This window comes from Vidua chalybeata, chromosome 3 (assembly GCF_026979565.1).
Source record: "Vidua chalybeata isolate OUT-0048 chromosome 3, bVidCha1 merged haplotype, whole genome shotgun sequence".
Classification (NCBI taxonomy): Eukaryota; Metazoa; Chordata; class Aves; order Passeriformes; family Viduidae; genus Vidua; species Vidua chalybeata.
The window spans coordinates 70,564,618-70,588,750 of NC_071532.1; the positions used below are offsets into that span (position 1 = coordinate 70,564,618).

The 24,133-nt window shown below is 36.1% G+C and overlaps 1 protein-coding gene across 3 annotated transcripts in view; it reads left to right on the top strand.

Annotated features, from left to right (window-relative positions):
- HACE1 (HECT domain and ankyrin repeat containing E3 ubiquitin protein ligase 1) overlaps window positions 1-24,133 on the top strand; it is a 48,791-nt gene that overhangs the window by 19,304 nt on the left and 5,354 nt on the right. For 2 of the 3 annotated variants that reach the window (XM_053938907.1, XM_053938909.1), the window contains 12 exons: window positions 2,017-2,263; window positions 7,241-7,578; window positions 8,690-8,758; window positions 9,402-9,489; window positions 10,696-10,807; window positions 10,890-10,987; window positions 11,172-11,259; window positions 11,838-11,987; window positions 16,608-16,804; window positions 21,235-21,366; window positions 22,078-22,176; window positions 22,513-22,583. In XM_053938907.1, coding sequence (XP_053794882.1) covers window positions 2,017-2,263; window positions 7,241-7,578; window positions 8,690-8,758; window positions 9,402-9,489; window positions 10,696-10,807; window positions 10,890-10,987; window positions 11,172-11,259; window positions 11,838-11,987; window positions 16,608-16,804; window positions 21,235-21,366; window positions 22,078-22,176; window positions 22,513-22,583 — 1,689 coding nt within the window. The remainder of the gene's footprint in view (window positions 1-2,016; window positions 2,264-7,240; window positions 7,579-8,689; window positions 8,759-9,401; window positions 9,490-10,695; window positions 10,808-10,889; window positions 10,988-11,171; window positions 11,260-11,837; window positions 11,988-16,607; window positions 16,805-21,234; window positions 21,367-22,077; window positions 22,177-22,512; window positions 22,584-24,133) is intronic. The other variant, XM_053938908.1, reaches the window with a different exon arrangement.

Sequence of the window (24,133 nt, forward strand, 5' to 3'; positions counted from 1 at the left end):
AAGGGGAAACAGACACCGAACTCTCAGGAGTGGACAAGGAGGGGTGGTTGCAGGACTGGCATAGTGGGCTCCAATGGTAAGTAACCCGGAGTGGACCACCGCGGGGGAGGAAATGTGGGGTTGCACGGGGGTACACAGAACCGGCTAGCTAGCACATGACAGAACCCCTAATCTGAACCCAAACCCAGGATGCAACACTGTTGCTTTTGGGTTTGTCTATTGTTTAGTTCAAAAGTCTCTAAAATTGTTTCTTGTAATGCTTCTAGCAAGTATCCAGGCATGCCACTAAGCTTCTGCTTGAAGACTTCGGCCTTGAGTACAAGCAAGGACCCTGTTTCACATAGTATTATCTTCACCAAGTATTCCCTTTTTCCAAGAAAATAATTGGCGTGTGATATGATTTGGTCTTGCTCATGCAGGTTAGGCCTAGCTGAATGTTTACAAACATGGCAGTAGAAGTTTCAGTAAACTATTAAAAGGCCTCTGTGGTTTTTTCTACATATGTGTGTCCTTATCCTGGAGACAAGGAAATTTCACCAGGAAAACACCACTGCTGAGACCTCAGTTGAAATTTTAAACTTCAGTTGGAATGTTACAAGTTTTTTTTTTTTTTCCTCTTTTCAAGAGTTAACTTCTTGAGTTAGCTTCTTGTATTCATAAATTCTTTTGGTATTATAAGCAAAGATTTTACAAATGCTAGTTTTTAGCTGTGACAAGAGCTTCTGGTAACACAATTGTAGACAGCCAGTCAGGGGATTTTCTTTACCTGGTTAAAAACTTAACATTCCTACTGTAGCACCATTTGCTCTCTCTGTTCTTTTCTTATATTGACTTACTGCAAACTTACCTGGCTAAAGTATAAATTGTCACAAGAAAATTGTACTTTGTGAGGTAGTTTGGTAAAATTTTTAGTACATTGCTTTTAAAAGTTAACTCACAGTCATTAAAATGTAGTGCTAAAAGCAAATAGGTATTTTGCTGATGACTTAGGGTGAATGAGATCATAATAAAGCTATGCTAGCTGTTACAACTAACTGTGTTTCAGGTTTGTGTATTAACAGATTATTAATTGCCACAGATGTTTACAGCACCCTATAAGATGTCAGTTTTCTGGTGTTTACTGATCTTCTGGCTGGGAAGCATGCTTTTAAGTTGCAAGTACTTTAAGGATAGAATTGAGTATGTGCTCACTTCTATAATATTTATAAGTTAGTAGGTTTTGATAGAAAAGAATTAATTTCTTGCAGTTTGTTATGCATTCAAGACAGAAGAATTCTTACTACTTGGAGTTTAAGAAAGAAAACCTAGTTGAGTTTGGAGAATGTTCTGCTTGTGCATAATGTCATGAATATCTCATATTTTGCACTGTTTTGGTACAGAGTTCAGTGTTTGCCAGTTCAATTAAGGAGACATAAAACTTTTAGTATATTTGTTGGATAAATAAATAACATAGTGGTGCTTTTGTTTAGTATATTTTAGATTACATTTTTTCTTGAGTAGAAATAGTGGCATCCTTACCATCCTGATCCCTTGTCTGGTTGAGGTAGTTAGTGGGCATCTAGAATAATAGCTGGTGAGGATGGGCTATGGCAGCGTATCTGATCAGTCAGTAGGCTTTTACTGTTGAATGCTCTCTTTTCTTGGTTGAGAAACATTTTCATCTGGATGTCCCAGTTTGCTTCAGGCACTGAGATTCTTAGGAAGTTGGATTTCCTCCCAGGGGTTCATAAGAAGTGTATTTAAAAAAAAAAAAAAGGAAGTGTTTTGAAAGATCTGGAATTTGCTGTTTTTACTTCTAGTTAAAGTTACCTGTACATGTTAGTAAAATCATAATGCTTATATTTGACTTTTGGGGCTGGTGCAGGAAATGAAAGTAAAAATTTTCTAGGGTTTGAAGCTTAGGGGTTTTTTTTTCAGCATATGTATCAGACCCTACCATTACATTGCTTACTCCTTATTATACTAAATTGTTTCATTTAGGAAAAGAAACTTAAACATTCCATTTTTTTCCCCCAGCTTGTCAAGTAATTATGAAGCTCAAATGAAGAGTCTCTTAAGGATCGTGAGGATATTTTGCCATGTCTTTCGCATTGGCCCATCCTCTCCCAGTAATGGAAATGACATGGGCTACAATGGAAATAAAACTCCAAGAAGTCAGGTGTTCAAGGTCAGAAAAGTATATGATGTTGTTAGGAAGATAGACGTTAAAGAGATGAATTTCACAAAGCATGCATTCATTAATCAGACATCTCATGAACAGGAAGTAAGTTTGGTTGATGTCCCTATCCCTTTTTAAGTTAAACTTACCTCTCTCCTTCTCCTGTATTTTTTCCCACTGAATTAATTCATTTAGCCACTGATGCACATCTCATGTTATGTTTTCTGTTTATTTCTTATTTAATAGATTGTTTATTAGGTGTTGAAGGTTTAGCTACCCAGGTGACATTGGTACATTTTGTTTTTATTTCTGTTAAGAGCATAGTAATATCAAAATATGGTGATATTAATATAATAGATTATATTAATGTAATTTCAAAATGGTAGTAGGAGATACACAGATGGAGTGATGATCAATAAACTTTATCCAGTTTCACAAGACAAATGGAAACAATTGAATTTTTGATCTCTTTGTTGTTCTCACTGTGATCATGCAATCTTTTCCCAAGTTGTTTTTGGATTTTATTATTATGTGCTTTGAAACATACCAGCTCACTACTACCCTTGCAAGGTTACTGATTTATAGCTCCTTTTAAACACATGCTTTAGGTGGTTGCCATTTAGAGGTTTAGTTCATGAAGGTGTTTGGTATTTTTATGTTTATTTGTTAAGGAACCCCTCTGTAGAAAGTCAAAGATTGCCTTTTTGTAAAGAAGCCTCAGTTTCCTGTGTGCCACTCAGTCTTCATTGGATATACAACTGCTGTATTTTTCAGAGCACCTAATAAGAAATAACTGCAGGGTAATCTTTCTTCTCCCATCTTACTCCATACTCTTACACAGCATAGCTCATACCAAGAAATTTAGATGCCAGTAATTGAGGATTTTTTTTCTTTTATGTTTCTTCCACTGTGTTGTGAAAACAGTATTTTGAAATTGCTGCAATTATTTGATGATACATGTTCATCAGGTTACTTCTAGGGGTTTTAAGACAGAGCTATATTGATAAGATTGTGGAAGATGATACTCTTAATTCCAGTTTATTTAGTGAATTATCTCAGTTTTTGTTTAAATTTCTTCTCCTGGAAAGAAGAAAAACATTAGACTGTCAAAACAAAAAAAAAATGCAAGCACAAATGTTTGTTCTTCTGGTAGCACAACAGTTTTAAGGACAAACTGATTTATATAATGAATATAAAACTAGTGCTTAAGTCTGAATAAAATGTAATGAGTCTGTACAAAATGTTACGCAGTGTGCAGTGTAATAATTGTCCTTTGGAATTGTTCATCATAATAGGACAATAATGTAGGTTCAACCAGAATTCTGTTTTTAGAAAACAAAGCCGTGCCCACATCACGAGAATTATTTTATTAAAGGCAGCACTTTCTAACAGTTTTAATGAAAATTGCTCCAAGTATACCAGATTAAATCACAAGCAGATGTTAAACACACTTCATATAAGAACTGTCTCCATTGAGATACTCTGCTACCAAGCCCAGAAAGGAAAAAAAGGAAGGTTTTCTGCTTTTCAACTCCACATAATTTCAGAACTCAGTATAATAAACAAAAACATTCAAGTGCAATTTGCAAAGGAAATGGTATATTAGTAAAATCACTTATCTGCATGCCCAAATGAATTGTATGATGAAAGAATTGTTTCTTAATTTATTGTGCATTTAAATCTTGTGCAGTAGACTTACATTAAACAACTGCCACAGTTGTCCCAGAAAATGTCAGTAATTCTTACTTGTGTGAAAACAACATGTCTGCTTTTAATAAATAAACAAAATGCATACTACTGTTGCATTACTTAACAAAACAAAAATTTCAGGATGTTTTAAAAATTATTTTAAAATTGCAATTACTGTAATTTATTTAGAAGTTTTATGAGTGAGGTAACCCTGCAGTAGGACCACTGTTGTGTCCACATTATTTTAAAAATTGATTTACATTTCAAACTCAGAAATATAAAACTGCTGATGAGAACTTACTGTTGTTTGGGAATGGGCACACAGGTCTGGCAGTGCTAAATGAATCTACAGTTGTGGTTAGTCTGTTCTTCCCTGAATTTACAGTAGACTGGGTAGTGGGAGATTAGATATAGTGCTGAGTGAATTGGATGACTTCCAGGTTTCTCTTAGTCCTACCTTTCCTTCTGCTTTTTTGTCCTTTCTTTGAAAATGTGCTTTTGGTGGTCTTTTACACCATTTGGGAGGAGATAAAAAAGACCTGACTTTTTGTAATGCTTCATTAAATTTTTCTGTATCAATGTACTGATTGAACATATTTTGAAGAGTTGCCACTGTAATGTAGCTGGGAAGGGATTAAAATTTTGAGTATTCTTGATCTGAGCCTACAGAGGAATGTTAATGCTTGATGAGGTCAGGAAAATCACAGGGCTATCATTGCTTTCGTGGAATTCCCTGTATGTGATTCAGCATATCCAGATGTTTTAAAGTGGAAGCACTAGCTAATGAGAACACATTCTTGTACTGATCCTGAAAGATACAAAAGAATCATTGAAATTTGTCTCCCAAGCTGCTAACTCAAATGAGACCTTACCAGTGAGAAACTTTGAGTAGTAATTTTGACCAGGTTTACACTTGTTACTTTTCCATGTATTGCTCTTGCAATTGCTGTTCAGTGTGATCGCATATTAGGGAAACTTGCTGCAAAATTTCTCTGTAATTGAACAAGGTTGGGAAGTGCTTAATGTTTTTTCCTTGTTTCAGATACTGTTCTTTTCTAGAATTGAGGTAACTTCTCTGCTGTGACAAAGTCACTTCATCGATTAGTGATCTCCTGCACCCTGTGTCTTAAAAAGTTATCTGACATCTGACAAAAGATTTTTGCTTCAGTGTTGCAGTTTGAATATGGATTTGGTTACTGGTATTGCTTTCTAGATGAGTAAAGAGGAAGGCATTGCATAGGTAAATTCTTGCATTTGGGAGGTAAGGTGTGCAGCTGTAAGAGCTTGGTACTCCATCAGATTCAGCTGTATAATTCTAGAGAAACTTTTCCGCACTGTGAAACGTGACAACTGAAGTTTGACTGGAGCTCTTTGTTTAATATGAGGTTCATGGTAAGAATTAACTGAAGAATGCTGACTAGTAGTTTGAAACAACATTACTAGTGGTTTGATTGAATATGTCCATATGCTACTTGAAAAGGTCTGGTCATGAATGACAGCATAAAATGCTGACAGTCATGGATATAGAGGTGATGGGCAATATTTAGAAGTGTTTTATATCTTGAAGTTGGACTAGAAGGAAAGAAAATGAAATGTTAAAGCTACTGTGCTTCACTAGACTTTTAAATGAGTTTATGACAAGAAGCTGTGAAGAACAAGCTTTGGAAAAACAAATTGGGTGGAAAAGTTCTGAAAAGTGTGCTAAATCTGTTGGAAATAAAAAATAAAACACAAGATACTGGGGGAATATGGTGGAATATGGCAAGCTAAACATTTAAAAGTTTGAGGGGAAAAAAACTAGTTTTTAGTATTCTAGTAAATAACTACCTAGTTTCTCCTGAGGTATAGGTTGAGAGTACAGCCGCATTTTAATTCTTCTGTGTATTCAATTAATCCTAGTTTCCATTCGAAAGTTTTTTTTAACATTATGTTTTGTGTTAAAAGTCTTCCAAATGGGTCTTGGAAGGAGGATAACTTGATCCTGTGTGGCAGACATTTATTTAGAAAATGCTACCTGTGCTGGAGGTATTTAGATCACCACCTAGAGAAATGTGTGGTCACTAGGAGCACAAGCACTGAGTGAGTGACATAGAAAGTGTTGAGCAAAGTCTACTAGTATTATCAGGCTGGCTTTCCCCCACATTCCTATTGGGAAAAAATGGAAGCATAATAGTAAATTTTTAAATTGTGAATTTCAGCTGAATCTTTTAATGCAGAGCTCTTTTGATAAGTAAATTATTGTGTATTGAGAACATGTCAGTTATGAGGTGCAACTGACAGGGCTCCAGATAGTGTACAGATGTTAAGCTGCTGTGAGCAGTTCTTTATTTTCAAAAGGAACCTGAGAATATGAGAATTTAGCTTTCAGTGTTTGCTAAGTCTTTGAGTATTTTCACTGGTGAAAAATGTTGATGTAACAGTAATATATGGAAAAAGGAATCCATTTAGAAGTTCATTCTTACTTTTGGAATGCTATGAAGTACTTGAGTTGATCACCTCCTTGCTGGATTCATATCCTTATGCTCACTAGACTGTGGGCTTGTAAAACAAACCCTTAAAACACCATTAAGGGAAAACACAGTTAGCCCTTGTGGATTTTTTTATACTCATAAGAAAGTGACAGGTCTTGTCCTTTTTCCTCCACCATAGTAGGCCTGCAGCTCAGAGTAAATGTGTAATGAGGGAATCATACTGGATTTCAATTATATTGAGTTTTAGCAGGTGATAGTAAAAAAAGCGTGTCTTTGTTAAAGTAAAATAAAATGTATAGCCTTATAATTTGATATGGGATTCTGCTGATACTAGTTTCTATTTTGTAAAGCTAGATGTTAGTGACCCTTACTTTGAAACATCTGAGGTACTATCAAAATGAGCTGTATGAGCTCACATTTTGCATAAAACACATTCTTACTAGACATGAACCTGAATCTGTGTGGTGTTGTCTGGGATTTCCTCCATCTTCTTGGTAGAGGAAGCTCCTTTGACCAGGTTCTTCCTAAAGAACTGGCACTCTTACTCTAGAAACTCAACCTGTGTGTTCCTGTTTCCCTGCTTGGCTGCAGTGGTTAGGCAGTAGTGTGCTGTGTGAAGCCAAACTTTGTCATATAGTTCAGTTCTATAGTTCTTCTGTAGTTCTTTCTAAATGAGTTTATCCTTCTTCCATCTGCTGCTTGATTTTCCTTCTATATGAAATTGTCTCTTTGTACTGTGTGGCTACAAGTGCAGAACTTTTTATTAGTATTGGCGTCTTATCTCTAACCTGACCTCTCAAGTATCATTTAAAGCTTTAAAATGTGCATAATATTTATTTGCCTTAAGACAATTATCACATTTTTAATATTATCTCATGTCAGCATGTTTCTTTTTGTCTGTTTTTTCATGTGTTTATTGCAGCCGCTGGAACTGCTCTGGCATTCTCTGGATGAATGGCTTGTTCTGATAGCCACAGAGCTGATGAAAAACAAAAGGGACTCTGCCAACATTACTTCTATTTTATTGAAGCAAAAAGGACCAAATCACCAAGATGCTACTTCTGCGCCTTCTTTTGCCACTGCAGGAGCTGAGGGAAGAAAAGAGCTGTCCACTGATGCTGTCGAGTTAAAAAAATACGATGTTGCTGGGAAGCAGGAAGCTTGTGCTGATTGTCAGGATGTTATCTCCATGACAGCAAACAGGCTAAGTGCTGTCATTCAAGCCTTCTATATGTGCTGCTCCTGTCAGATGCCTCAGGGGTAAGGAGGCAATTCATTTTTCTTACCCTAACTGTTACCATTTTAAAGTCACACATACTTTCTTGGAAGAATGTTGATACTGACCACATTGTATTAGTGACAGTCAAGGCTATGCTGTTTAGTGCTTTCACTAGTTCAGTTATTTGAATGTTGTTTTTTTTTTTTTTTTAACGGTTCTAAAGGCAGCAAACAGCACTGCAAGTTTTCCATATTGCTGCTGCCTATGAATGTAGTTGCACTGAGACACGTTTCGTATTGAGTGTCTAATGGGTCTTTGTAATCATGTAGTATACTTGTAGGATTCTGATATTTTGAAGCTTAGCTGTATTTGCTGTTGGTTCTTAATGTGAAATTAACCCTGAATTTAATGTGATTATCCAACAAGAAGAGCTGTAAGCTCAGAAGAGAAAAACAAATGAGTTATCTTTGTGTATGAAAACGATGGCTGGGGCAAAACTTATTTGACTATATAATGTATAACAAGGGGAGTTCAGTCTCAAAGTTATGCTCACTTGGAATCCTGTCTCAGGTTGACAGACATGTAGTTTTGTGTGGAACATGCAGTTCAGCTTAGGTAAGCATAATATCATTGAGGTCTGGTTTAAAAAGGAAACAAGTGTGACCACTTGTAACTGAGGTCCTAGTCTGTCCAAGATTCTTATGGATTATATTTATGACTTGGGCCCTCATGACTAGAAGATTAGGCAAGTATGATGGTATTAAAGCTCCCTGAGGAAACTAGAAGCAAGGGTCCTACTACATGTCAGCTCTTAGTTATTCCTAATCATATAAGGGTTTTTCTTTCTCTGCCAAACAGAGTTGAATAAAAGCTTTCAAATTGGCCAGTAATATTTGTTTGGGGCATAGTTCTCTGTAGATATTCTGGAAGATGATTGGTTATTGACATTTTTGCCTTTTTTGTTAGAATTCTGAAATTTCTGTTTCTCGTTATGAGATCTTAATGCTGTTGAATATTTAGTTTCATGATGTCTAGTTAAACAGCATCAGTTTCTATTTGTGTAGTATTTATTTAAAAATAACCCCAACAATTTATGTAATTCAAATTAGTTTTGACTGCACTAACCAGAAACATCTTATGATTTTTGAACAGGATGACGTCACCTCGTTTTATAGAATTTGTTTGTAAACATGATGATGTCCTTAAGTGTTTTGTTAACCGGTAAGCTTCAACAAATTTGGACTTTGTAATCCACCTCTCTGTTCCTCCTTGGCAATAATTCATTTTTTTCTTCTTGCTGAGTTGTGTTTTTAGATTGTTGCTTTGATATATGAACAATATGCAATTTAATGGTCTTGCTGAACTCAACAGTGTAGATTAATGATTCAGAGCTCAGACTTAAATGAACTTTTCTGCATACTTAAGTGATCTATTTGTAAGATTTGTGAACAAAATCTATTTCACAGAACAACAGAATAATTTGATGAATGGATTCTTTCCTTATATTTGTTCCAAATAAGGCCTTCCATTTTAAGGTAGATGAAAACTTCCATTCTTCCTCAAATGTGTGACAACTTAAGAGTCTAAACCATCTTTGTACAGTTGACTGTTTCCAGAGTTTCTCTGGGACTGCCAGGTTTATAACCTTCCTTCTATGTGGGGAGCTGCTTCTAATCCTCTCATGTTTAACAGATGAAGTGGTATAAGTTGTTTGGAAACAAGAGTTAGGAAAAAGTGATAAAATAAAAGAATCTCTTGAAACTTGTCTATATGATTAATTGCACTTCTTCTTTATGTAGTCTTTTTGCATTGTGAAGCATTATTATTAAATCTCTAACAGGATTCTAACCTATTTTTCTTTCAGAAATCCCAAAATAATTTTTGATCACTTTCATTTTCTTCTGGAGTGTCCTGAACTAATGTCCAGATTTATGCACATCATAAAAGCTCAGGTAAATGTCAGGAGGTGTTTAATTACAACTTCTGTGAATATACAAAGGGTGTTTTTAAAAAAATAATATTTAAAGAATTTCTGTTTGGGGAGGATGAAAGAACTAAACATGGCCTCAGTGGCTTCTGAATCTGTAATGTGGAAAGATCATGTTAAACAGACATGGCAGCTGTATTTCTGTATTCATAATTCTCTAAAATACATGGGTGAGTCCATTTGAGATAACCAATATTGGATGTGTCTTACAATTCCAGCTTTCAGTTAAAGAGTGAAATTTCTGTTTGTAAATATACTTGTGCACATCTAATAGATTAAAATGCTTTACTTTCCCCTAAATGACTTATATTTTGAGACAAACCAGAGGATAAATACATCATTATTACTTGATTTGGTCATAGTGGCAGCTCCTTTAATGAAACATCATGGCATCTTGTTGTCTGTTCCAACAGCTTTATTTCCTAAATTGTGAACCATACTGTACTTTTATTTCTAAAGATAAATTGCTTTTATTAATCCAGTTTTGCTTTTGGGACATGGTGTAGGTGTGTTGTTTATTCAGTCTTTCATTGAAATGTGTGTTTCGAAACTCACTACCTATGAATAATGAGGAGACCCCGAGAACTGATACCCTGTTCGTTAGATCAACTCATGTATGTGCTGTGTATTGCAGGGGATGAGAAAGGCCATGCTTGTATCATATCTGTCTCAAAAGAGCTGCAAATGTTGATATAAACACTGAGTCAAACAAGTTAGAACCTTCTCACCTAGCAATTGCTTTGTAAGGTTTCTGGTTCCTTTGGGCTGTTTTACATTGCTGGTGAACCTTACTGCAAATAGGGCTGGTTCATATTGCTTGTGCTTCTGTGCTCAGCTGTGGTTGATTATCAGTAGTTTTACAGAAGCCAGTGACTTATTTCTTATCTAAGTTCCTTCATGCTCTCTTCTAACCTGTAAGAAGTTTTGTGCTGGTTTTCTCTTCCGTGGAAAACTTAAATAGCTATTTCTGGATAGCTGGTAGTCTAGTCTTTTTGCAAGCACTCAAGCACATGTCTAGTCCTTTCTTGTTCCCAAAATACTGTATAGCATATTGGGGTAAATATGCACATCTCAAAAATTAATTGAGAATTATGCATAACTGTTTGTTTATGGGAGAGGAATTATTCAGGAGAATGCATGTGCATAATATGGTTTGCACCTTGTTTTATAGCCATTTAAAGATCGCTGTGAATGGTTCTATGAACATCTGCACGCCGGGCAGCCAGATTCAGACATGGTGCACAGGCCTGTCAATGAAAATGACATACTTTTGGTTCACAGAGGTATTGTGTTCTAAATGCACTTAGTGTGTCTTTGAAAGACAATGAATGAAAATGAAAAAATTAATTGGTATTTTGTGTTTAGATTCTATTTTTAGGAGTAGCTGTGAAGTTGTGTCTAAAGCAAACTGTGCAAAATTAAAGCAGGGGATTGCTGTGAGATTTCATGGAGAAGAAGGCATGGTGGGTCAAAGTGCATGGTTTTCTTTTATGGCATTTTCATAAGGAAATAGTAATTGTCATTCATAAGTGAGGTTTTGACCTAAGGCCTACTTTAAAATTACTTTAAAAGAAATATGTGCTTACTTAGCATAACTACTGAGTGAAAGTTTTGTGTATTAATATGTTTTATTCTCTTGACATGCAGGGACAGGGTGTGGTGCGTGAATGGTTTGATATCTTATCCAGTGAAATAGTTAACCCAGATTATGCCTTGTTTACCCAGTCAGCTGATGGTATGTCTCTGCCCTCTCTTTTTATTTTTTCCCCCTAAGTTTAGGGTACCATTTTTTATAAAAGCATTTTTATAATGCAAAAAAAAAATCTGTGTGGAGGCACAGATTATTTAATGAAAGCTAAAGGGAAAGGTTCAGGTCTGCCTTTTGAAGTGGTCTTCTCCAAGGAGGCTAGCCTGCATCTGGCTGGAGACATATGAAAGGAAGTATTCTTGTCCTTCCTTTGAGCATGTTCACAATTTGACAGAAGCAAAGCCCATTAGAGTGAGTAAAACATGCATAGAGCAATATAGTAAGATGGAGGACCAAATTTACCAGTTGGTAATTACCTTTTTGTTCATTATAATTATTTTAGAGCAGTGCTTTGGAGCGTGGCTAAGCAGTATCATTGTAATAAGATGTCATTACATTCTAAGACATTTCTTTCTGACATCTTTTTTGTATAAACAAAAATCCCAAACAGACATTCAAAACCCCAAGATAAAACTCTTGCAGTGTTCCAGATGCTTAATGTGTTTGATAAGTAAAAGATTCATTAAAAAAAATTAATGGAACATGATAATATTTTTGTTTTATAGGAACAACTTTCCAGCCGAACAGCAACTCTTCTGTAAATCCAGATCATTTGAACTACTTCCGTTTTGCAGGCCAGATCCTGGGGCTGGCTCTGAATCACAGGCAGCTGGTGAACATCTACTTCACAAGGTCGTTCTACAAACACATTCTTGGTATGCTTTTATTAAAATCCTGCTTATTAGTCATAACGGTTGGCTGAGTAGTAAACCTTTTCCTTTTTCAGTTTTGTGTGTGTGTTAAAAGTGAAAAAGCCTTGGAAATTAATGTCTTGCTAGTCTTTTATGTACATCAGAGTCACAGCAATTCTTTGCACCACAGTCGTGAAATTCATTTACTCCTCTGCATAGTGTCATTCTTGAGAAATGAAGATAATTGTTCCCTAGTTAACTTAAGATAGACAAAGCTGAGAATGTTTGTGAACTCTGGCAAAAATCTATTGGGCATTCTTGATCATGTCTCAAATTCTTCACTTGTGCAATGGTTTTTAAAAAGGTGAAGCCCTGCTGTTGAAAACCTCTCTGTCTACCTACTCCAGCAAATACAATTTATTTTCCAAAACAGGGTTTCAGAACTAATGCAGGTTCATCCTGTCTCCTTAATGAAAAAAGTTAATTCCTATGCTTTTACTGTAGTATTCAAGAGGATTGGACAGACATTTTTATAGAAATGTAACTTTTTTAGTAGGATAACCTCTGACAGTTCATGGTATCTGTGGTCTAGGGCTCTTCTCTGCTCTTCTTTAAGAGCCTTTGTGCCTCTTGATTGCTGAACAAGATGCCTCTCTTCTGCACTGTCATGAAAAACTTTTCCTGAAAGAAGATGTGATTCCCTGTGCATTCTTGTTACTCCTCCAAGTACATCAATTTATTTACTGTTGCATGCAGAATTTCCTTGGTGTTCAATCACTAACCTTTGGAAGCACAAGACAGCTTGATGGTTTTCTGTAATCGTTTTGTCTACCTACAGTCTTCCTGTGATGTTTGCCGAGTCCAGGACAGATTAACTCTTAACTTCAGGCTTGCTGTTTATCTTCCCTGCAAGTATTCAGAGAACACTTGCAGTTCATGGAAGGTGCAGCCTAAGTCATCTTTATCAAGATCTTCACAGAGGAGCATATTTTATTCCTCTCCCTCAGTACTGCTTTCTGTGAGAGTGGCTATGCTGGGCAAGAGCCAGTGGAATACAGCCAGCCTGCAGCAGCACCGTGTTGGCAATGCTTCCTCAGGCTCCCCTAGTCACTGATCTTCACACAGGAAAGTGGTTCTAAAGTAGAGGTATCATTGCATGGCACAGTTTGGTGCTGATTTAAGCCTTGGCCTCTGACATCAAGAGTCAGTAGAAGAATCATGAATGATTTGGGTTTGTAGGGATCTTAGATACCTTGGGCAGGGACACCTTCCTTTAGACCAGGTTGCTCAAAGTCCTGTACAGCTTGGTCTTGGAACACTTCCAGGAATGGGGCATCCACAACTTCTCTGGGCAACCTGTTCCAGTGCTTCATCACCCCCACAGTAAAGAAATTCTTCCTAATATCTAATCTAAACTTACTGTCTTTCAGATTTAAACCATTCCGCCTTGTCTTGTCACTGCTTGTGTAAAAAGTCCCTCTCCAGCTCTTTTGTAGGCTGCCTTCTGCTACTGGAAGGCTGCTTGAAGGTCTCCCTGGAGCTTTGTCTTCTCCAGGCTGAAACAAGTCCAACTGTTTCAGCCTTCAGTCTTCATAGGAGAGGTGCTCCGGCCATCTGATCATCACTGTAGCCTCATCTGGACTTGCTCTGACAGGTCTGTGTCCTTATGTTGGGGCCCCAGAGCTGGCTGCAGTACTCCAGATGGGGTCTCATGAGTCTGAGGTAGAGGGGCAGAATCATTGCCTTTGACCTGCTGACCACACTGCTTTCATTGCTATGAATAACACTCACAGGCTAATTCCCTTGTGATGTATTCACAAGCTAATTCCCTTGTGATGTATTCACAAAAAAGAAAAATCTTATTTTTCTGCTGTTCAGTGTTACCTTGAGAGTAATGAAGTGTTGTTCTTGTCACCTCTTTTGGAAATGACTGCTAATGATTTTGGGTTCCTTACTGGTTTATGCTTGATTGTTGGTTTCTGAATTGACAAGATAACCTATTACTTGCTTTTTTTTTTCTTTTTTTTTCACTTTGCTAGAATAGCTATTGCAAACCCAGCAACAGTCATTAGTCTCTGTTAATAAGGTCTAACTGGTCTTAGTAAGGTCTTGTCATTCCAACATTCTGTTTTACAGGCATCCTGGAACTTTCTAGAGGTTTATACACATTAATCTTGTTTAAGGTCAAAATGTTCACAATTCTTTATCACTTCTTATTACTTATCAGAGACAAAGAACTGGAAAAATTACACCTCCACTTTGCAAAGTAGTTGCTTTTTCTGCCTCAATCACTGTGATTTATTTAAACCTTTCCAAGGCCTTTTCCATAAACTTTGCACATCTCCTATCTTCTTGTTTAAGGAATCAGAGTTGTGCAGCAGTGGGTGCTCCCTGAGCAGATTTGTTTTATTTTTGCTAGCTCTTGTTCATGTCAAATACAAGTTATCTGGTTATAGACATAGAAATTCCCTTCAGCTTCTTGTCAGGCATTAAGTAAAGGAGTATGAAATTTCTTGCAGTCTGCGACTGTTTTCATTCCTTTGGTTTTTCACCTTGCACTGAGATCCTTGTTTTCTGTAGTGAAAGTATATCCATCTGTTGATGGCACTGAAACTATCAGTTGTGTGCTAAGCCCTTCTGTATTTGAGGAGCACTGTGAATCTCTTTCAGAGAGGAACTCTTCTTTTTAGTCAATAGACATGATGTGGAAGTGACTTAATTAGAAGCTGAAACCTGTATGAACAAATATTCAGACATTTCTTTGAGATTCAGGTGGGTACATAAATTTTTTTCCACCTTCAGTTTACAAACACAGATAGCAGATAAATTCTTAACTGTTCTATCTGCTCTTACATTCCACTCTATAACAGAAAGTAGTCCTTGAAATGGCATAAACAAAAGTGAAAATTAATTTTTGGATCAGTGTGTTTTGAACTGGGGGCCTTTAATTCATTGAATAATTAATAAGCTTGTCTCAGAACTTACCTGTAGTATCTCTTTGAAGTTCAGTGTTGCACAGAACATACCTGCTTCTCACAATGATGCTGAGATAGATTTCTCTTCAAACTACAGGGGCCTCAAGGGTATACAGGAGAAAGACACCTAGTATTTTGTGGGACTCAAATTTTTCATGATAAATCTGATGGAATTTTTTTATAACTGCCTGCTTGAGTCTATTAATTGGTAAAATATCTGCCAACCAAATGACTGAGCTTAGTGCTTTGGTCTCACAACATGCTGACTGTGAGTGTACTTTCATCATAACACTTGTTGAGTTTCTTCTCTAAAGGAGTCTCTGATTCCTACTTTTCAGTCTTCTTTTCCCACATTTTGCTTATATCCCTCAGAGACATCATTATTTCCATGTTTCGTGTGTCAAATGCACATATGCTTGTTAGTTAGCAAAAGTGAAAGTCCTCTGGAAACTACTAGATGGCTGTTAGTTTTTTTTATTTTGAGAGAGGTAGCAGTGATATTTAATTAATAAGTTATCCCTCTCTTAAACTGGAGTGTTGCTTGATTTTATTTGAGAAACAATGCCTTACAGCTGTGTACACACCATTTCAGCGCTTGTCAGCTCTTCCAGGGAAATACTATAACATTTTTTACACTTGGATATTTTGCAGTGGTTGCTAACCTTTGAATTTTGTGTTTCTCTGGGGTACTGCATCCACAATCCATAGTGTGCTAAGGTTTCTACTAATGGGCACCCTTATGACACTGCACAGTGCATGGAAGATGGTGAAGCAAGGACAGTACATCCCAATAACTCGCTTTTCTCTAAACCTACTGCTACCCTCACCTCCTGCCCCTTTTCCCAGATATTGTATCTGTCATGTCAGTGTTGAAGTATCTGTCATGACAGGGTTAAAATAATCAAGGTCTGCTTTCTTGTGAAGAGGGTAGCTCTCTTGCATTAACTAGGGACACTTTCTTCTGGGCCCATTTGCTCAAATGTGCTTGAGTGCCATGCCTGTGAAGGGTTTTGTAAATAGGCACTTTTTGTACCTGGATAAAAGTCAGACTTCTAGCAACTCTCCTTTTATTGTTTCTAAATGTCTTGCAAGTTCAGTTTGAAATATAAACTTCCTATAACAGTAATTTTTAACTGTATAATAGATCTTATTTCAAATATAATTAAAAAGAAGAACACTGAAGAGTAATAGAGTTTTCTGGGTACAGGAAGGTTCTCTCCCCCCTCACTCCCTAAATAAAGCTCTGGGGGAAAAGACACTGGTATAGAGAAACATGGTATTTGCATTTCTAAAATTTAGGTAGAAAACTTTAAGACTTTGCAGGAAACATTTAAAATTTGGTGTTCAGAATGAGTAGATGCTTATACTGAAACCAATTAGTGAACTAAAATAATGCAAATTGGTTTTGCCTGTGAGTGGCATGTCATTTGCTTCATAAAAAGGAAAAACATAGGGAGGAAACTTGATTCTGTAGTATTTTGAAAATTCGGTGTGCACAGTTCTGCTGTAGTTAACAACAGCGCATCCCTTTTTCTCTGTCCTGTTACTGCATTATTCTGGTTTTTCTCTAGAGGGCAATCTTCTACCACGTATTAAGTCAGAGCCCCTTTTTGCTTTTTCCTATTTATTTGAGCAGTTCTGTTTCTTTGTTTGTTTTTTTTTTTCCTAGGCATACCTGTAAATTATCAGGATGTAGCATCTATTGATCCAGAGTATGCAAAGAACTTGCAGTGGATTTTAGATAATGATATCAGTGATCTGGGTTTAGAGCTGACCTTCTCTGTTGAGACTGATGTGTTTGGAGCAATGGAAGAAGTACCATTGAAGCCGGGGGGTGCAAGTATACTTGTTACACAGGAAAACAAGGTGAGTATACAGGTTTATTCAGAAGATGCTAGTATATAGTACAAGCCATTGGACTGACTTTCTGGATAACTGGAAGGATGAATGGTATACCTGTTTTGGAGAAAATAAAAAAAAATAAAAATTGCAGTTGCCAACACTCTTTCCTCTTTTTCTAAGTTAGCATGTTACAGAAATAGTAATAAAAGTTTTTAAAAGAGTTCAGATTAGAGGTTCTTCTTTTTGACAGAACTATGAAGGAAAATAGGATCAATTTAAAAGAAGGATTTCTTTTAAAGGTTACAAATATTCCTAAAGTTAAGTCTTGGGTATATATACCAAGGAAATAGAACAGTAGCAATTGCTAAACATAAAATTGTAGGTAATGTTGCAAAGTGTGCTACCTGCTAGGCCAGTCTATAGCACTGTATTGCTCTAATTAAAATGCAGATAATGGACAGAGTAAAAGTCTGCAGGAAGATTTTGAATGTGTATGGAAATAACCTACTTTTTAAATTTACTTTATTAATAGCAGGTTGAAAAGCTCCTGATTCCTCTGCAGCATTAATTAAAAAAAAAGAAATACGGGAAAACACAGCCAGATTTTGAAGATAGTCTAGAAATTATGATAAGCACAAGTCTAATTGAATTCTGCAGTTACTGACTAAACAGTTCTGAGTAACTGCAGGAGTGTCACGAGTAGACCTGTAGTTTTTTATAACACTGACTCTTGGTCCTGATGGCTGCTTTGTGTTCTGATTTTTATTCATGTTGGGCTGTCTGAGCCTGCTCTTACTGTGCTCAGTAAGCATTTGGCTTCAGGAGTGGTGCAGCAGATGCTGCACTGGGGAGCAGCCGCTTGGTGTCAGCCTTTGTTGCAAGGACATTGCAGTTTGTGTTGGAGCAATTGGTACTGGATTCTTGTAGCCTTAATCCTCATTTTCATTAAGGCAGAGTGTCATTCCAATAGCAGGAATACATGTTATTAGCCTGATTCTGCACTGATTCCTACAATACAGTCATTTGTGAAAGAATACAGATGGTAAAAGAAGTCTAATTGCGAAGGTACTGGATGCTTAGTTTTTTTATTATCTGTTGGAGAAAGCAGGAATGTTGATTCCTGTGTCTGGTCAGTCTTAGCTTCTCAGTATATAAAAAAGATGTATGTAGCATGAATTGTAGTTTCATAACAACTATTTAAAACCCATTTTCAACCAGCATAAAATTAGAAGTTTTCCCACATGAGGGTACTACCCATTAGCAGCCTTATTTGCTCTCTTAATTTTAGAGCTGGAGCACAGTCTAAAAAGGGTGATTGAAAATGTGTAGAGGAGATGTATCCATTCTATTTCACCAAGCCTTTCTCAGCATGGCAGGAGGGGACTAGAGTTGGTGTAGCTTTAATTTGAAAGGTGGTAAGAAAGAGGTGCTCTGGTGGTAGCTTTGAAACTATTAATATTAATGCATTTTTTGAATTTGAAGTTGCAAAATATGATGTCAAAAAACATCTGTAAGATGGCACAGTTGTGTTCACTGGCAAAGTTGTTGACAATGACCAAGTTGTTGAAAATTGGAGATATGTATTTTAGTGGTTTTGGGGGATTTTTCCCCAGTTTGTTTAATGTAACATAGTTTTGCAGTCTGTTTTAGCTTAGCTGTTCTATCAGTTTAAATAGGAATGTGTCTACTTTATAAACAAAAATCTCTTTTTCCCCTTGGAAGTGGTATCTTATTTTTTTCTGCCTTTACCCAAGGAATAATAGATCACTGTTTTAAACTCATTGTATTTATTATACCTCTGGGAGAAGAAAATTCAACTTCTAAAAGAATTTGCTGTGTATGCACACTAGCAGATTACCTGTTAAAATTAAATTATGAATGAATCTTTATCCCTTAAAAAAACTAAACAACAAACACATACACAAAAAGATCTCCCATGCCAAAACCAGAATAAAACACACCCTTGCCCCTCCCTGCACAGAAACCACCTAAACAGTCCCTTTCTCTCATTGAAAACAAACAGAGTAAATGCACTACTAATAAGAGCTATTTGTAAAGTGTTACTTTCTTTGATTGGGGTAATTTTCTTTTTTTATATCAACTGTATAATAGGTGAATGAATGGTTGTGGGACAATTAGATGATGCAAATATTAATGTCTTGCAATTGCTGTGTCCATGTAGCCCAGCTAAAATGCAGTTATAGCTTGGTTCAAAAGCCTTTTGTCATGGTAATGGAGAGATTTCAAGTGGAAAAGTCAGGCTTTGTCCTGAATTTATCTTTGCTCTTTGCTGTGTATCGTTTATCAGCTTTCTACTTTTTAGGAAAAAAATAAAATCAGGCATAGTCAAGGTTTGACTTTATGTTATATTAAAGAATGGTGCAGATTTCCACAATCCTGTGGCTTTCTCAGTCCTCCCAGAACCTGTCTGTGAGCTGGCCATTCTATTTGGCAGTAAAATAGTAGGTATTTTTTTTCCAGGCAGCTTTAAAATGGAGCTGCTCTCTGAATCTGAAAATCATCATAACCACTGATCCTTGTTTCACAGTATGTGGGACTGTGAAATCAAGGATGCATGATCTCTGGTTTATTTACCTCAAAGTAAAATATGGAACAACCCCTCACTCAAACTAGATTTTGTCATTATATTTGTGATGCCCATCTAATGTGTGTTCAATCAAATCTCCCTTCCTTAAAGAAGCCTGGACCATAACTTTATGTACTATGTAGGAATGCATATGTAGATCTGAAATGATGTAGGTATTTCTGTTTTGTAATGTGCTCCTAAGGCTTCAGAGGGGAAAAAAATGTAAATGAAGTGCACAGAAAGCAAAACAAATTGACCAGGTTGTTTACTGACATGTATTATGTAAATTATGTGCTACAGGTCTTTCATCATGCGCCAGTGCTGATAGCCAAGGATGCTTGGCTGTTCCAGGCTATTTTAAACATTTCTTGTTACACCTAAACTACAGCAACTGCTTTCTCTCATAATTAAAGTGTTCAATGTAGTATTTTTGTCATGCATAAAATAAATATATTTTTTTAAATGGATTTTTCAAAATAAGGTTGTGAATTTTTCTTTCTTTAGCCCTGTTTTTCTGGGTAGCCTAATTTACATAAGAACAGTTTAAGAGATGTAAAACAAGCACTTCTGATTATTGAAAACAACCAATGTTAACATTATTTTAAATCCTGGTATTGCAAAAATTTCTGATTTCTTCTGTATTCACAGACTGACTTTTGTCTAATAAAGTTAATCTCCTTTGGCTGCCCAAAGTAGAAAAGTATTCTGTTTCGAAAAGTTTCATACTTCATTCTCTTTTTCTGAAAGGGAGGAAAGAAAAAATGCTTGGTTGCTGTTGTGCAGGTTCAGAACATAAAAGTTTAGGTTGAAATATTTTAAAATTAAAAATCAAAATAGAATTTTCGTCAGATTGTTCTCTTGAAGGAAGCTGATAGTTGAGATGATTTAATTGGGAGATACATTTCATGATTTTCTTGTTAAAAGTCCTGATTACGAAGTCAAAACGTTTCTTTAAACAGAGTACCTAAATAATCTAGGAATAAATTTTGTTTTCAAGTAGAAAACTATTTTCTTGAGTAAAGAAACGTTGTTAAACTTGTCTAATTTGGTCAGGGTGGATGAGACATGTTTATAGAATTTTAATGTAGCCACTTTTTCCTTCTAAAAGGGAATTGTCTCCTTCTAAAAGTCTTCTTCCATTAATGCCTCCTAGGCTTCTGTGTTCTTAACAAAAGCAAAGTTCTGGTGGATTTCTTTTCTGGCTGGCATCTTTTAAAGGGAAAGGAGCCCCCAGATCTCTAAAGCATGTTATAGTCTGTTCCCTGGCTATGATGGAAGTAGTTTTCTGGTGTTTTTCTTTTTTAAAAACTAAGGTGATTTTTCAAGACTTTCTTAAAAAATTGAAATTATTATGAAGATGAATAAACTCTGCAGGCTTCATTATGTATTATTTTAGGCTTCCAGAGATGAGGTGGAGGGGAAAGCAAGGAAGCTTTTTGTCTCACAAATATTCCTTCAGAAGTTAGCCCTTTTTCCTGAGTAATGTCAGTTTGCTTAAGTGGAGTATTTTTGCTTACAAACATTGGTGTGTTTATGCCCTTAATTGAGCTTGATGGAAGTGGTATTAGATGTGGGCAAAAATTAAGTTTTGGTTACTTTCTTTGTCCTGGTCCGAGTCCCTGTTTTTTGACTGGTTTATGTAACAATTCAAACACTTCTATTTAGGAATTGTCTTAGGAAGGAAGGTGGAAGAGCAGAAAGGGCTTATTTTGTGTTGCTTCTGTGTGAAAAATGCAAGGGAACTCTTTACTACCTTACAGTGGAAGAGATTTGTAATGCATTGAGGACTGCATTTGGGTGTGTGAGTTTGTTTGAGCACTGTGTGGTTTTGCTGGAGTCTATCTTAATATTGTTTTCTATGTTGCAGGCTGAGTATGTCCAGCTTGTGACAGAGCTCAGAATGACAAGAGCCATTCAGCCTCAGATAAATGCCTTTTTACAAGGCTTCCATATGTTCATTCCACCATCTTTGATCCAACTTTTTGATGAATATGAACTGGTAAGTTGAAATGCCTAGTTATTTTTAAATGCTTTGTTCAGCATATTTCATCAGCAGTGGAAATGATACAGAAGTAAACCTCAGTAACCACAAAATAAAGATTTTGTAGCTTTCACATTGGCTTTGTTTCCTGGGCATCTATCAGTGAGGATTTCATTATGTGTATTCCTGCTTTTTCTAGTTACTCAGGATTACCATCTTCCTGAAACTTCACATGGCAATAAATGCCTTAAATTGTAATTTCAGTATGGAATTAGCATGTTGTGGCCTTTAAGTCTTTGCTTATTTTCCTTGAGCAGGACAGAAATCCTATAAGAGTAAGGAGATGCTGTCTATTGTCTTTACTTTTTCTGAGTCAAAGAGTCAAATTCTAGTAAATATTTGTTGGTGGTTTGCTCTTCTGTAACCAACACATCTCAAATTTTCTCTGAAGCCATGGCAAGACTCAGAGGTTTTTTCTTTTAGGTTCTTTGGCAATAATTTTTCTCTCTTGCTAGTGCATACTTAAATTAAACAAATCATGTGAAGTTATCTGAATTCAAGAATCTTCATGTATTAAAATTTAGTTGTGAGTTCCATAAGGTTGCAATAAACTGAAACAGCACTGTAAGCTTTCTACTTGTTAAAATATTTCTTCTTAAAATAGCATAAACTCTTGAAATAGATGGTTAGTCAGGAAGACTAATCACAATCTATGTGTTTCTCCTGAAGGAGCTTTTATTGTCTGGTATGCCAGAAATTGATGTGAATGACTGGTTAAAAAATACAGAATATACCAGTGGCTATGAGAGAGGAGACCAAGTTATTCAGGTAAAATTATTTATTTGTTTGGTTTTTTCTTTGTTATTTTTTTTCTTTGTTTTTTTTTTTCTTTTAATAATGTAGACTACTTAATCCAAAAAATGTGGTTTTGTTGTTGTCACTATCTGTGTGTGTTTGTGGAAGCTTATTTTAGCTGAAATTTGTGGAGGTTTTTTTATGCTGTATTTCTACATTAAGTAACTTACTTATGTATGAATTTGGTACAAATAATTCCACAATTTAAGTAGCAAACTTACATATATTCCATTTATTGTTTTATCAATATATTTTCAAGTACTACAAGTATTTAATGGAAAATACAAACTAACTTTTTTTGTCATTTAGTGGTTCTGGGACGTGGTGGAAGAACTAACTCAGGAAGAGAGAGTATTACTATTACAGTTTGTTACTGGCAGGTGAGAGACTCTTCTGTAAGAACAAGTACATTGTCTAGATACTCAGAAATAAGACAAGAGACTTGAGAGCCCATAAAAGATCATCTAGAGACTGTTTTGCATACTGGTTGGTCTGTATGTTGATGGAAGTAGACAGAGCATGTGTTAATACTTTTGCTGTCTCTGTTGCCTGCAAAATGATTGATTATGTATTTATTATACTTGACCACTTTGCAAAAGGCCTTTGTTGCTGTCCAGGCTGTTCTTGACAAGGCCATAGTGAATTTAAATGAGTTTTATATTCTTTTTCCTGTTGCATGTTTATGTGACTTGGCTTTTCTAGCAATCAGCTGAGGCTGTAATATAGGAGATAAATAGGTATCACTTCAGTCAGTGTACACAGAATATCCTTCTCCTCAAGCTGAGTTGAATTTAACATTAGTGCAGTATGTCAAGTAAAGATGTAACATTATGGAAGTCTGTCTGCTTTATGAAGGTTTTCTGTCCTAAATTCTCTTTGTTCTTTAGGGAAAGCCACTTCTATTTCCCCTACAGTTTGGGGGCAGTGAGGGAATGTTTTAGCAATAAGTGCCCCTGCAAGCTGGGTGAGTTGCTGAGCTTGTGGGTACAGACATTTCCCAAAGTGGATCCATAGACAAAAATGCGACACCTGAGTTGTGCAATCCAGTCTTTTTCTGGTAGCAAGCAGAGATCACAGCATTTTCTTGGTTTGATGTTCCCTTAATATTCTAGGATTAGTAGAGCAGTTGACCTTTTGTGTATAAGTTTTGTGGTTAAGCAAAGATAAAATATGAATTAAAATAATCAAAACTGCCTTTTATATTGAAGAATTTCACAGCCATGGATGTATCATCAAATGGCCTGGTCTCCAAATTCTGTTAGTTTCACTTGATTTATTATGAATTTCCTTGGTTTTAGAGATCATGGACAATTTAAGAAGCTAGTTGTATGCACATTGACCTTTTTGTCCTCTGAAGAAATGATTCCTGAAGTTGTAACTGTACATGTGTGGCATGCCAACTGCTGGTCTTTCATTTTTAGTGGACTGGTCCATTTCTATATCTAGACAGCAAATAACGATCTTTAAAATGTAAGGTCATGTTTCAAATGCTTCTTAAAACATTCCAAATTATACAGAAGTGGCATTCAGTATTTTCATGGCATTTGGGATAATCTACTGGATTCTAAGAGGCACTTTCTATCAGGTAAACAGTTACACTGTCTGATAAATACCTGCATCAGCATCATTTGTTTTGGTCACAAATCACCTACTGTCTTGTTCTTACCCATTTTCTTGTTAGTAGGAAAGAAATTTTTGGTGTGACTTTAAGAACTCTGGTCTAGAATTTAAAAACAATCTGCTTAGGATTTTTTTTTCCTGTATCACCTAGGAGGAACTCTCTATTTTTTCTTCAGTGTTTGAACTGCAATAGATGTATTTTTCCATAAATATTTCACTTTTGAAAGTTACCTCTAATAGTGATATGCAGCTGGCATTTTTGCACGTAAGTCCCCAGACAGTCCTACTTTCTTTTAAATGGAAGATTTAG